Below are 12818 nucleotides of genomic sequence, written 5' to 3' on the forward strand. Positions count from 1 at the left end.
TCTCAGTAACTGCATTTTTGTCCTTGTGTCTCCTCTCTGCTGGGCGTGTCCCTGTTTGCTCCTACTACTACTGCTCTTATTCTCTCTATCAACTGGCTTGTACATCTACCTGCTTCCTGAGAAGAAACCACTTCCATGGCAACTTCCTCACCACACCTGTGTGTGTGTGTACTCACCTAGTTGTACTCACCTAGTTGTGTTTGCGGGGGTTGAGCTCTGGCTCTTTGGTCCCGCCTCTCAACCGGCAATCAACAGGTGTACAGATTCCTGAGCCTATAGGGCTCTATCATATCTACACTTGAAACTGTGTATGGAGTCAGCCTCCACCACATCACTTCCTAATGCATTCCATTTGTCAACCACTCTGACACTAAAAAAGTTCTTTCTAATATCTCTGTGGCTCATTTGGGCACTCAGTTTCCACCTGTGTCCCCTTGTGCGTGTTCCCCTTGTGTTAAATAGACTGTTGTGGGAACCGACCTGTGAGATTTATATTTATTTAATTTATATGAATTTATATTTACGTTAATTTATATACTTCGATAGCAATTTGTATAATGATAAGTGGACTGTATTTCTGCAATAATCTCATAATCTCACAAATCGATCCTCTACACATTAGGGGGGGTTTATTAGTATGTATGTGCAGCCAATCAAACTACAGTAACTACATACATTGAAGAGGTTCCTTATCTTATAGTACAGCAGGTTAGTCCACCAGGTATAACTAGGGTGTAGACACCAAATTATCCTCTTTGAGGTAGCTTCCATATCACCCAGTAACTGGTGCACAAATCTTGCTTCCTCGTCTTGACCTGTCAAAAGTGTGCTAGCTGTGAAGCCAGAATCCTATATATGACAAGTATTTCAGAGAAAACTGTACATGGAACATGAAGACCTGGCTTAATTACCTTTAGTTTGAGGCTTCCACGTGATCTAACCGGGTCACCCTATATCCTGACATTAATGGCCATAAATGAATGATAAACGGGTTTCGGAAAGAACACTTGACTTGAATTGTAGACATCGTGTTGGAGATGGTACCTTTGGTTTCCATAACACTACGTCCAAGTAAAATTAACAGGAGCCGAATTTGCTCCCGTGTGAGCCTCTGGTCTCGTTATAAACAATGGCTGTTTAACACTCCATACTATTGACGTTACTGGCCGACATTGTCCAGAATGATAGGAGCCGAATTTGCTCCACACGTCTCGGAGGTGACACAACAATGGCTCCCTCCTTCCCCCTGACGCCTGGCTTACATTGTCCACATATCAGAAAGTGATAGAAGGGTCACATTTACTCTACTTTAATATTGATAATTAAGTTAATTTATATAAGATGTTTTTATGATGGTAAAGTCCAAAGACTAATGTATTTAAGAATAATTCCCAGCAGAATAGCTGGTCAATTTATAATGGTATGTGGTGATGATATCCCGTTTTCTATAGACGGTAATTCCACTACAAGTTACGTTTTCTATGGGTAACTTGTTTATACAACACAGCTATTATCTGTATGATATATTAAATGGTGTCGGATTTTCCGACAACTGTCTTTATCTACCCTATCAATTCCCTTCAGAATCTTGAATGTGGTGATCATGTCCCCCCTAACTCTTCTGTCTTCCAGCGAAGTGAGGTTTAATTCCCGTAGTCTCTCCTCGTAGCTCATACCTCTCAGCTCGGGTACTAGTCTGGTGGCAAACCTTTGAACCTTTTCCAGTTTAGTCTTATCCTTGACTAGATATGGACTCCATGCTGGGGCTGCATACTCCAGGATTGGCCTGACATATGTGGTATACAAAGTTCTGAATGATTCTTTACACATGTTTCTGAATGCCGTTCGTATGTTGGCCAGCCTGGCATGTGCCGCTGATGTTATCCGCTTGATATGTGCTGCAGGAGACAGGTCTGGCGTGATATCAACCCCCAAGTCTTTTTCCTTCTCTGACTCCTGAAGAATTTCCTCTCCCAGATTATACCTTGTATCTGGCCTCCTGCTCCCTACACCTATCTTCATTACATTACATTTGGTTGGGTTAAACTCTAACAACCATTTGTTCGACCATTCCTTCAGCTTGTCTAGGTCTTCTTGAAGCCTCAAACAGCCCTCTTCTGTTTTAATCCTTTCATAATTTTACCATCGTCCGCAAACATTGAGAGAAATGAATCGATACCCTCCGGGAGATCATTTACATATATCAGAAACAAGATAGGACCGAGTACAGAGCCCCGTGGGACTCCACTGGTGACTTCACGCCAATCGGAGGTCTCACCCCTCACCGTAACTCTCTGCTTCCTATTGCTTAGATACTCCCTTATCCACTGGAGCACCTTACCAGCTACACCTGCCTGTCTCTCCAGCTTATGTACCAGCCTCTTATGCGGTACTGTGTCAAAGGCTTTCCGACAATCCAAGAAAATGCAGTCCACCCAGCCCTCTCTTTCTTGCTTAATCTTTGTCACCTGATCGTAGAATTCTATCAAGCCTGTAAGGCAAGATTTACCATCCCTGAACCCATGTTGGCGATTTGTCACGAAGTCCCTTCTCTCCAGATGTGTTACCAGGTTTTTTCTCACGATCTTCTCCATCACCTTGCATGGTATACAAGTCAAGGACACTGGCCTGTAGTTCAGTGCCTCTTGCCTGTCGCCCTTTTTGTATATTGGGACCACATTCGCCGTCTTCCATATTTCTGGTAGGTCTCCCGTCTCCAGTGACTTACTATACACTATGGAGAGTGGCAGGCAAAGTGCCTCTGCACACTCTTTCAGTATCCATGGTGAGATCCCATCTGGGCCAACAGCCTTTCTAACATCCAGATCCAGCAGGTGTCTCTTGACCTCCTCTCTCGTAATTTCGAACTCTTCCAAGGCCGCCTGGTTTACCTCCCTTTCTCCTAGCACTGTGACCTCACCTTGTTCTATTGTGAAGACCTCCTGGAACCTCTTGTTGAGTTCTTCACACACCTCTCTGTCATTCTCTGTATACCTGTCCTCGCCTGTTCGAAGTTTCAATACCTGTTCTTTCGCTGTTGTTTTCCTTCTAATGTGACTGTGGAGTAGCTTTGGTTCGGTCTTGGCTTTGTTTGCTATATCATTTTCAAAACTTTTCTCTGCTTCTCTTCTCACCCTGACGTACTCATTCCTGGTTCCTCTCTCTGCTTTCTGGTGTCCTGTTATTCCGAAAGTGTGTGTGTGTGTGTGTGTGTGTGTGTGTGTGTGTGTGTGTGTGTGTGTGTGTGTGTGTGTGTATTCACCTAGTTGTGCTTGCAGGGGTTGAGCTCTGCTCTTTTGGCCCGCCTCTCAACTGTCAATCACCTGTTTCTAACTACTGCTGCTATCTTTTTTTCACACCACGCACACACACACACACACAAACACACACAAACACACACACAAACACACACACACACACACACACACACACACACACACACACACACAGGTGTAGTTCCTGAGTACAGGCTCAGGAACCTGTACACCTGTTGATTGACGGTTGAGAGGCGGGACCAAAGAGCCAGAGCTCAACCCTCGCAAGCACAACTAGGTGAGTACAACTAGGTGAGTACACACACACACACACACACACAACAGGAAGCAGCCCGTGACAGCTGACTAACTCCCAGGTTATCCTGGGAGTTAGTCAGAGTTAGATATATATTAGATATATATTAGATATATATCTAATATATAGATATTCAGGGATGCAGGGATTAGATAGCATATATTAGATATAGTTAGATTTACTGCTAGGGAACAGGGGCATAGGGTGAAAGAAACTCTGCCCATTGTTTCTCTCCGGCGCCCGGGATCGAACCCGGGACCACAGGATCACGTGACCAGCGTGCTGTCCGCTCGGCCACCAGCTCCCGGTGTGTGTACTCACCTATTTGTGTCTGCAGGATCGAGCACTGACTCTTGGATCCCGCCTTTCGAGCATCGGATGTTTAAAGCAATGACTCCGGTCCTATTTTCCTATCATACCTAAGTTTAAAATTATGAATATTATTTGCTTCCACAACCTGTTCCTTAAGTGCATTCCATTTTTCCACTACTCTCACACTAAAAGAAAACTTCCTAACATTTCTGTGACTCATCTGAGTTTGCAGCTTCCACCCATGTCCCCTCGTTCCGTTACTATTTCTGTTATGTCCACTCTATCAATCCCTGTGAGTATTTTATATGTTCCTATCATGTCCCCCCTCTCCCTTCTTTTTTCTAGTGTCGTAAGACACAGTTCCTTCAGGCGCTCCTCATACCCCATCCCTCGTAACTCTGGGACGAGTCTCGTTGCAAACCTCTGAACCTCTTCCAGTTTCCTTATATGCTTCTTCAGATGGGGACTCCATGGTGATGCAGCACACTCTAAGACTGGCCTCACGTACGCAGTGTAAAGCGCCTTAAATACCTCCTTACTTAGGTTTCTGAATCATGTTATAACTTTTGCCAGTGTAGAATACGCTGCTGTCGTTATCCTATTTATATGTGCTTCAGGAGATAGATTAGGTGTTACGTCCACGCCCAGGTCTCTTTTTCGCATCATCACAGATAGGCAGTTCCCCTTCTTTGTGTACTGTCCCTTTGGTCTCCTATCACCTAGTCCCATTTCCATTACTTTACATTTTCTCGTGTTGAACTCCAGTAGCCATTTATCTGACCATCTCTGCAATCTGTTCAGGTACTCTTGAAGGATCCTGCAATCCTCATCTGTCACAACTCTTCTCATCAACTTTGCGTCAGCTGCGAACATCGACATGTAGGAATCTACTCCTGTAAACATGTCGTTAACATATATTAGATATAGAATAGGTCCCAGCACCAATCCTTGAGGTATTCCACTCGTTACTGTTCGCCAGTACAACTTCTCACCCCTTACCGTAACTCTTTGGCTCCTTCTTGTTAGGTAGTTCCTTATCCATGCTAGGACCTTTCCTCCCACCCTCGCCTGCCTCTCGAGTTTGAACAGCAGTCTCATGTGCGGTTCTATATCAAAGGCTTTTTTTAGCAGTCCAGAAATATGCAGTCTGCCAACCATCTCTGTCCTGTCTTATCTTCGTTATTTTATAGAATTCCAAAAGGTTTGTTAGGCACAATTTCCCTTTCAAGAACCCATGTTGATGTTTGTTCACAAAAATAACTTTTTCCAGGTGTGCAATCAGTCGTAGCCTAATTATTCTTTCAAGTAATTTACAGGGGTTCCTTGTCAGTCTATAGTTAAGTCTACAGGTCTATAGTTAAGTGCCTCCTCCCTATCGCCTTTCTTGAAAATCGGTACGACATTTGCCTTCTTCCAGCAACTGAGCAATTCTCCCGACATAAGTGGCTCATTAAAGATCATTGCCAGAGGCACGCTGAGGGCCTGCGCAGCTTCTTTTAGTAACCACGGTGATACTTTGTCTGGTTCAACCGCTTTAGTTACATCCAGTGTTGTCAACTGTTTCATTACCTCCTCTGCTGTCAACTCTATATCTGATAGTCTTTCATCTAGGGCAATCTCTTCTAACAATGGGAATTGCTCAGGCTCGGTTGTGAACACTCTATGGAAGCTGGCATTCAGTGCCTCGCAGATTTCCTTGTCACTTTTAGTATATGCCCCCTCTGTTTTCCTTAGTCTTGTCACTTGGTCGTTCGCCGACATTTTTCTTCTTATATGGCAGTGTAGTAATTTAGATTGTTTTTTTCGCTTTGATCGCAATATCGTTCTCATAGATCCTGTCCGATGTTCGTCTTTTGTTAATGTAATCATTCCTAGCTCTGTTGTATCTGATCCTGTTGTCCTCTGTCCTTTGTCTTCTGTACTTCCTCCACTCCTGCCTGCTGGCCATTTTTGCTTCTTGGCACTGTCTATTAATCCATGGGTTACTATATTTCCTCTTATTTTTTTTTACCTTTTCTGTTGGTATAAATCTCTCTTCGGCCTCCTGGCATTTCCGTATGACTAGGTCCATCATATCTCGGACTGTTTTTCCTCTAATTTCTTCCTCCCACTGCACTTCTCCTAGATAGTCCCTTATCCTCCTGTAGTCCCCTTCTAGTAGTCAACTCTCCTTTCCCAGACCTCTTGTCCCTTGGTCACAAGTTTGAATTCCATCATGTAGTCAAAGACTAGAACACAATGGTCGCTGGCCCTTAGAGGTATTTCATGCTCCAAATTTTCAATGTCTTCTACGTTCTGGGTGAAAATCCGGTCTAATAGGCTCGGTGCATCTCCTCCTCTTTCCCTTGTGTCTTCCTTCACACGTTGTGTTAGGAAATTCCTGTCTATAACATCTACTAACTTTGCTCCCCATGTTCCGTCCCCTCCATGGGGATTCCTTGATTCCCAATTTATCTCTCCATGATATAGGTCCCCCATAACCAGCAGCTTCGCTCTCATTCTGTGAGCTAGTGTTGCTGCCTTCTGCAGTTCATCTATGCATGCCTTGTTGCTGTCATCATATTCCTGCCTGGGTCTTCTACTGTTTGGTGGGGGATTGTAGATTACCAAGATCACAATCTTCCTCCCATCTGCTGTCAGAGTTCCATGTATGAAGCTTGTGCTCTCATTGGTAACCCGATTTCCCAGGTCTTCAAACTTCCATTTTCGCTTTATTAGACCTGTCTCTGTGTCCTCAGTTTTATTTTCATCTGGTAGCCCTCTGGAAAGATTACATCTGAGATCATGTTATTTATTTTAGTTTTCACTATTGCAACTATGTCAGGATTTGCCTCACTCACTCTTTCTTTTATCTTTTCTGCTTTATTAGATACCCCATCAGCATTGGTGTAACAAACCATGAGATTCTTCATGGAATCTCTGGTACCAGAGTTCGCCTTTTCTCTGGGGGTCTCGGGGAATCTAGGGGGTTTCTTGGGGGGCAAATGGGGGCTGGTCATCTAGGAAGGTAGGTAGGAAGGTCTGGGGTAGGGCCTGGGTTATCTTGAGGTTATCTTGAGATGATTTCGGGGCTTTTTTTTTTTAGTGTCCCCGCGGCCCGGTCCTCGACCAGGCTTCCACCCCCAGAAAGCAGCCCGTGACAGCTGACTAACACCCAGGTACCTATTTTACTGCTAGGTAACAGGGGCATAGGGTGAAAGAAACTCTGCCCATTGTTTCTCGCCTGCGCCTGGGATCGAACCCAGGACCACAGGATCACAAATCCAGCGTGCTGTCCGCTCGGCCGACCGGCTCCCTTGGTAGGTAGGTCTGGAGAACGAAGGGCATACAGGATTTGAAGATTAAGGAGGGTCTGAGAGGCATAGAGGGGTTGAGAGGTAGTGTAAGGTTGAGAGTCAGATAGAGGTTGAGAGGTTGGGGGAGAATGATAGAAGGGGTGAGGAACATAGATAGTGAGAGTGGGTGGGAGGTTGCATTAGTCAGGGGGGAACTCAGGAGAAAGGTGTGGGCATTGGGGCAGAAGGGGGATAGAGGGAAATCCGCGCGTGTGTGAGAGTGTGTGTGTGTGTACTCACCTAGTTGTACTCACCTAGTTGTGCTTGCGGGGGTTGAGCTCTGGCTCTTTGGTCCCGCCTCTCAACCGTCAATCAACAGGTGTACAGATTCCTGAGCCTATTGGGCTCTATCATATCTACACTTGAAACTGTGCATGGAGTCAGCCTCACCACATCACTTCCAAATGCATTCCATTTGTCAACCACTCTGACACTAAAAAAATTCTTTCTAATATCTCTGTGGCTCATTTGGGCGCTCAGTTTCCACCTGTGTCCCCTTGTGCGTGTGCCCCTTGTGTTAAATAACCTGTCTTTATCTACCCTATCAATTCCCTTGAGAATCTTGAATGTGGTGATCATGTCCCCCCTAACTCTTCTGTCCTCCAGCGAAGTGAGGTTTAATTCCCGTAGTCTCTCCTCGTAGCTCATACCTCTCAGCTCGGGTACTAGTCTGGTGGCAAATCTTTGAACCTTTTCCAGTTTAGTCTTATCCTTGACTAGATATGGACTCCATGCTGGGGCTGCATACTCCAGGATTGGCCTGACATATGTGGTATACAAAGTTCTGAATGATTCTTTACACAAATTTCTGAATGCCGTTCGTATGTTGGCCAGCCTGGCATATGCCGCTGATGTTATCCTCTTGATATGTGTTGCAGGAGACAGGTCTGGCGTGATATCAACTCCCAAGTCTTTTTCTTTCTCTGACTCCTGAAGAATTTCCTCTCCCCGATAATACCTTGTATTTGGTCTCCTGCTCCCTGCACCTATCTTCATTATATTACATTTGGTTGGGTTAAACTCTAACAACCACTTGTTCGACGATTCCTGCAATATGTCTAGGTCTTCTTAAAGCTTCAAACAGTCCTCTTCTGTCTTAATACTCCTCATAATTTTGGCATCGTCCGCAAACATTGAGAGAAATGAATCTATACCCTCCGGGAGATCATTTACATATATCAGAAACAAGATAGGACCGAGTACAGAGCCCTGTGGGACTCCACTGGTGACTTCACGCCAATCGGAGGTCTCACCCCTCACCGTAACTCTCTGCTTCCTATTGCTTAGGTACTCCCTTATCCACTGGAGCACCTTACCAGCTACACCTACCTGTCTCTCCAGCTTATGTACCAGCCTCTTATGCGGTACTGTGTCAAAGGCTTTCTGACAATCCAAGAAAATGCAGTCCGCCCAGCCCTCTCTTTCTTGCTTAATCTGTGTTACCTGGTCATAGAATTCTATTAAGCCAGTCAGGCAAGATTTACCCTCCCTGAACCCATGTTGTCGATTTGTCACGAAGTCCCTTCTCTCCAGATGTGCTACCAAGTTTTTTCTCACGATCTTCACCATCACCTTGCATGGAATACAAGTTAGGACACTGGCCTGTAGTTCAGTGCCTCTTGCCTGTCGCCTTTTTCATATATTGGGACCACATTTGCCGTCTTCCATATTTCTGGTAGGTCTCACGTCTCCAGTGACTTACTATACACAATGGAGAGTGGCAAGCAAAGTGCCTCTGCACACTCTTTCAGTACCCATGGCGAGATCCCGTCTGGACCAACAGCCTTTCTAACATCCAGGTCCAGCAGGTGTCTCTTGACCTCCTCTCTCGTAATTTCAAACTCTTCCAAGGCCACCTGGTTTACTTACCTTTCTCCTAGCATAGTGACCTCACCTTGTTCAGTTGTGAAGACCTCTTGGAACCTCTTGTTGAGTTCATCACACACCTCTTTGTTATTCTCTGTATACCTGTCCTCGCTTGTTCTACGTTTCACTACCTGTTCTTTCACTGTTGTTTTCCTTCTGATGTGACTGTGGAGTAGCTTTGGTTCGGTCTTGGCTTTGTTTGCTATATCATTTTCATAATTTTTCACTGCTTCTCTTCTCACCCTGACATACTCATTCCCGGTTTTCTGGTATCTCTCTCTCCTTTATGGTGTTCGGTTATTCCGGACGTTCCTCCACGCCCTTTTGTTCAGTACCTTTGCTTCCATACATGCCCTATTATACCATGGATTCTTCTTTTGCTTCTCAGATTTTTCCTTTTGGGCCGGGATGTATCTGCTTGTTGCCTCCTGACACTTTTGGGTGACATAGTCCATCATATCTTGTACAGACTTAGCTCTGAGGTCTGTGTCCCAAGGTATTTCCCTTAGGAAGCTTCTCATCTCCTCATAATTTCCCTTTCGGTATGCCAGCCTTTTGTTTCCTAGTTCTTTTTTTTTGGGGGGGGGGGGGATAATTCCTAGCTCTACCAGGTACTCAAAGTTCAATACACTGTGATCACTCATTCCCAAGGGCGCTTCCATCTTGACTTCCCTTATATCCCACTCATTTAGGGTAAATATCAGATCAAGCATTGCTGGTTCATCCTCTCCTCTCATTTTTGTTGGATCCTTGATGTGCTGCCTTAGAAAGTGTCTTGTTGCCACGTCCAGCAGCTTAGCTGTCCATGTTTCTGGTCCTCCATGCGGGTCTCCGTTCTCCCAATCTATCTTTCCATGGTTGAAGTCTCCCATGATTAGTAGTCCAGATCCATTCCTGCTAGCAACAGAAGCTGCTCTCTCCATTATGTTAATGGTGGCCACATAGTGCGTGTGCCCCTTGTGTTAAATAGCCTGTCCTTATCAACCCTGTCGATTCCCTTGAGAATCTTGAATGTGGTGATCCTGTCACCACATTCTGCTTGACTGTCTGTCACCTGTCTTATGCTTGACTAGATATGGACTCCATGCTGGAGCCGCATACTCCAGGATTGGTCTGACATATGTGGTATATAATGTTCTGAAAGATTCCTTACACAAGTTTCTAAAGGCCGTTCTTATGTTAGCCAACCTGGCATATGCTGCTGATGTTATTCTCTTGATATGAGCTTCAAGGGACAGGTCTGGCGTGATATCAATCCCCAGGTCTTTCTCTCTCTCTCTGACTATTAAAGTATCTCATCTCTCAAATGATACCTTGTATCTGGTCTCCTGCTTCCTACCCCTATTCTCATAATTTTGGCGTCGTCAGCAAACATTGAGAGGAACGAGTCTATACCCTCTGGGAGATCATTTACGTATATCAGAAACAGGATAGGTCCAAGCACACCAGTGGAGTCCCTGTGGGACTCCACTGGGGACTTAACGCCATTCTGAGGTCTCTCCCCTCACTGTAACTCTCTGCTTTCTATTGCTTAGGTACTCCCTTATCCACTGGAGCGCCCTACCAGTTACTCCTGCCTGTTTCTCCAGCTTATGCATTAACCTTTTATGGGGTACTGTGTCAAAGGCTTTCAGACAGTCCAAAAAAATGCAGTCCGCCCATCCTTCTCTTTCTTGCTTAATCTTTGTCACCTGATCGTAGAATTCTATGAAGCCTGTAAGGTAAGATTTACCCTCCCTGAACCCATGTTGGTGGGTTGACACGAATACGTGATGTGTGTGCGTGTGTGTGTGCGTGTGTGTGTGTGTGTGTGTGTGTGTGTGTGTGTGTGTGTGTGTGTGTGTGTGTGTGTGTGTGTGTGTGTATTAGACACACTCACTTTCTCTGCATGTAATGTACCATCATAAACCTCACCCAATAATAATGATTTAGCTGTTAATGCCACTCTCGCGTCGTCTCCACTCCCCAGGGCACTGGTGGGGGCTCCCAGGGCCAACAATACCCTGGGCATATATAGACCCACAGACATACCGGAGCCTGGAAGCCTGTATGCCTGCCCTCTCCAGGGTAGAGAGGCCCTCAAGTGTGCCCAGATACAAGTCGACCCCACAGGTAACTATTGCAAACACCATTGCCAACCTTTTAGTGATGTACATGTAAGTAGCACTAAATACTGGTTTTACATGAACATATAATACATACAAAAAAATAATCAACATGATATTTGCAGTCATATTCAATGAAATATATATATGTATATATATATATATATATAATATATATATATATATAATATATATATATATATATATATATATATATATATATATATATATATATATATATATATATATATATATATGTCGTACCTAGTAGCCAGAACGCACTTCTCAGCCTAATAGCCAAGGCCCGTTTTGCCTAATAAGCCAAGTTTTCATGAATTAATATATTTTTTCTAATTTTTTTCTTAGGAAATGATAAAGCTACCCATTTCATTATGTATGAGGTCAATTTTTTTTTATTAGAGTTAAAATTAACGTAGATATATGACCGAACCTAACCAACCCTACCTAACCTAACCTAACCTATCTTTATAGGTTAAGTTAGGTTAGGTTAGGTTAGGTTAGGTAGTCGAAAAACAATTATTTCATGAAAACTTGGCTTATTAGGCAAATTGGGCCTTGCATAGTAGGCAAAGAAGTTCGTTCTGGCTACTAGGTACGACATATATATATATATATATATATATATATATATATATATATATATATATATATATATATAAATGGAAATGTTCGTTTGTTCAAAATCGCTAATCTCCGAAAGTAATCCACCGATTGCTTTCAAATTTTCACACAACGTTCCATTCGCCTCCGAGCAAGGTTTTATATACATACTATATAGATGTCACGTCTGTGACGGTAAAAAAACATGCTTTTTCTGAAAAACTGTGTTTTTCATGTGTTTTTCATGTGAGGGAAATCTTCGGAACCTCTTTATCGATTGCTTTGAAGTTTTGACACAACATTGCATTGAAAGCGCGTATTTTTATGTCTACTATATACATGCCTCACCTGTGGCAGGAAAAAACATGATATTTTTTAAAAACAGCACAATCTGTTGGACGTAAGGGCAACACATGCTGTAATCTCCAAAAGTTCTTCACCAATTGCTTTGAAATTTTGACACAACTTTGCATTCGAATAGGCGCGTCTTTTTATATACCTACTATATAGATGCCACCCCCATGACAGGTAAAAACATGCGTTTTTCAAACACAGCGCCATCTGTTGCACATAATGGCAATATGCACGCTATACTTAATATATCACGAATTCCATTTCAATGTTTCCGATTGCATTAATAAATTTAATTTTCATAGATTTCGATTTTTTTTATTTTTAGTGAATTATTTTGTGTGACATTGTGTTGGAATTGAGTGGTGTTGTTTACCATACCGTTCATTTCGTAAGCATATGTATAGATGCCACACCTGTGACAGGTAAAACTATGTTTTTCTTAAAGAACAGCGCCATCTGTTCCATGTAAGAGCAAAACACGTGCTATACTAGATATGTTACAATTCCATTTCAATGTTTCTGATTGCGCTGATAACTTGAATTTTCATAGATTTTGATTTATTTTCATTTTGATTTAATTATTTTGTGTGAATTGTGTTGGAATTGAGCTGTGTTGTTTCTCCAGACCGTTGATTTCGTGAGAGTAGTTTATTTT

General features: G+C 43.4%; 1 protein-coding gene across 2 annotated transcripts in view; it reads left to right on the forward strand.

Moving 5' to 3' along the window:
* The window catches only part of LOC123755217 (integrin alpha-4), a 194279-nt gene that overhangs the window by 14569 nt on the left and 166892 nt on the right, over positions 1–12818 (forward strand). For both annotated transcript variants that reach the window (XM_069327620.1, XM_069327619.1), the window contains exon 3: positions 11053–11195. In XM_069327620.1, coding sequence (XP_069183721.1) covers positions 11053–11195 — 143 coding nt within the window. The remainder of the gene's footprint in view (positions 1–11052; positions 11196–12818) is intronic.

Source organism: Procambarus clarkii, chromosome 20 (assembly GCF_040958095.1).
Source record: "Procambarus clarkii isolate CNS0578487 chromosome 20, FALCON_Pclarkii_2.0, whole genome shotgun sequence".
Classification (NCBI taxonomy): domain Eukaryota; kingdom Metazoa; phylum Arthropoda; class Malacostraca; order Decapoda; family Cambaridae; genus Procambarus; species Procambarus clarkii.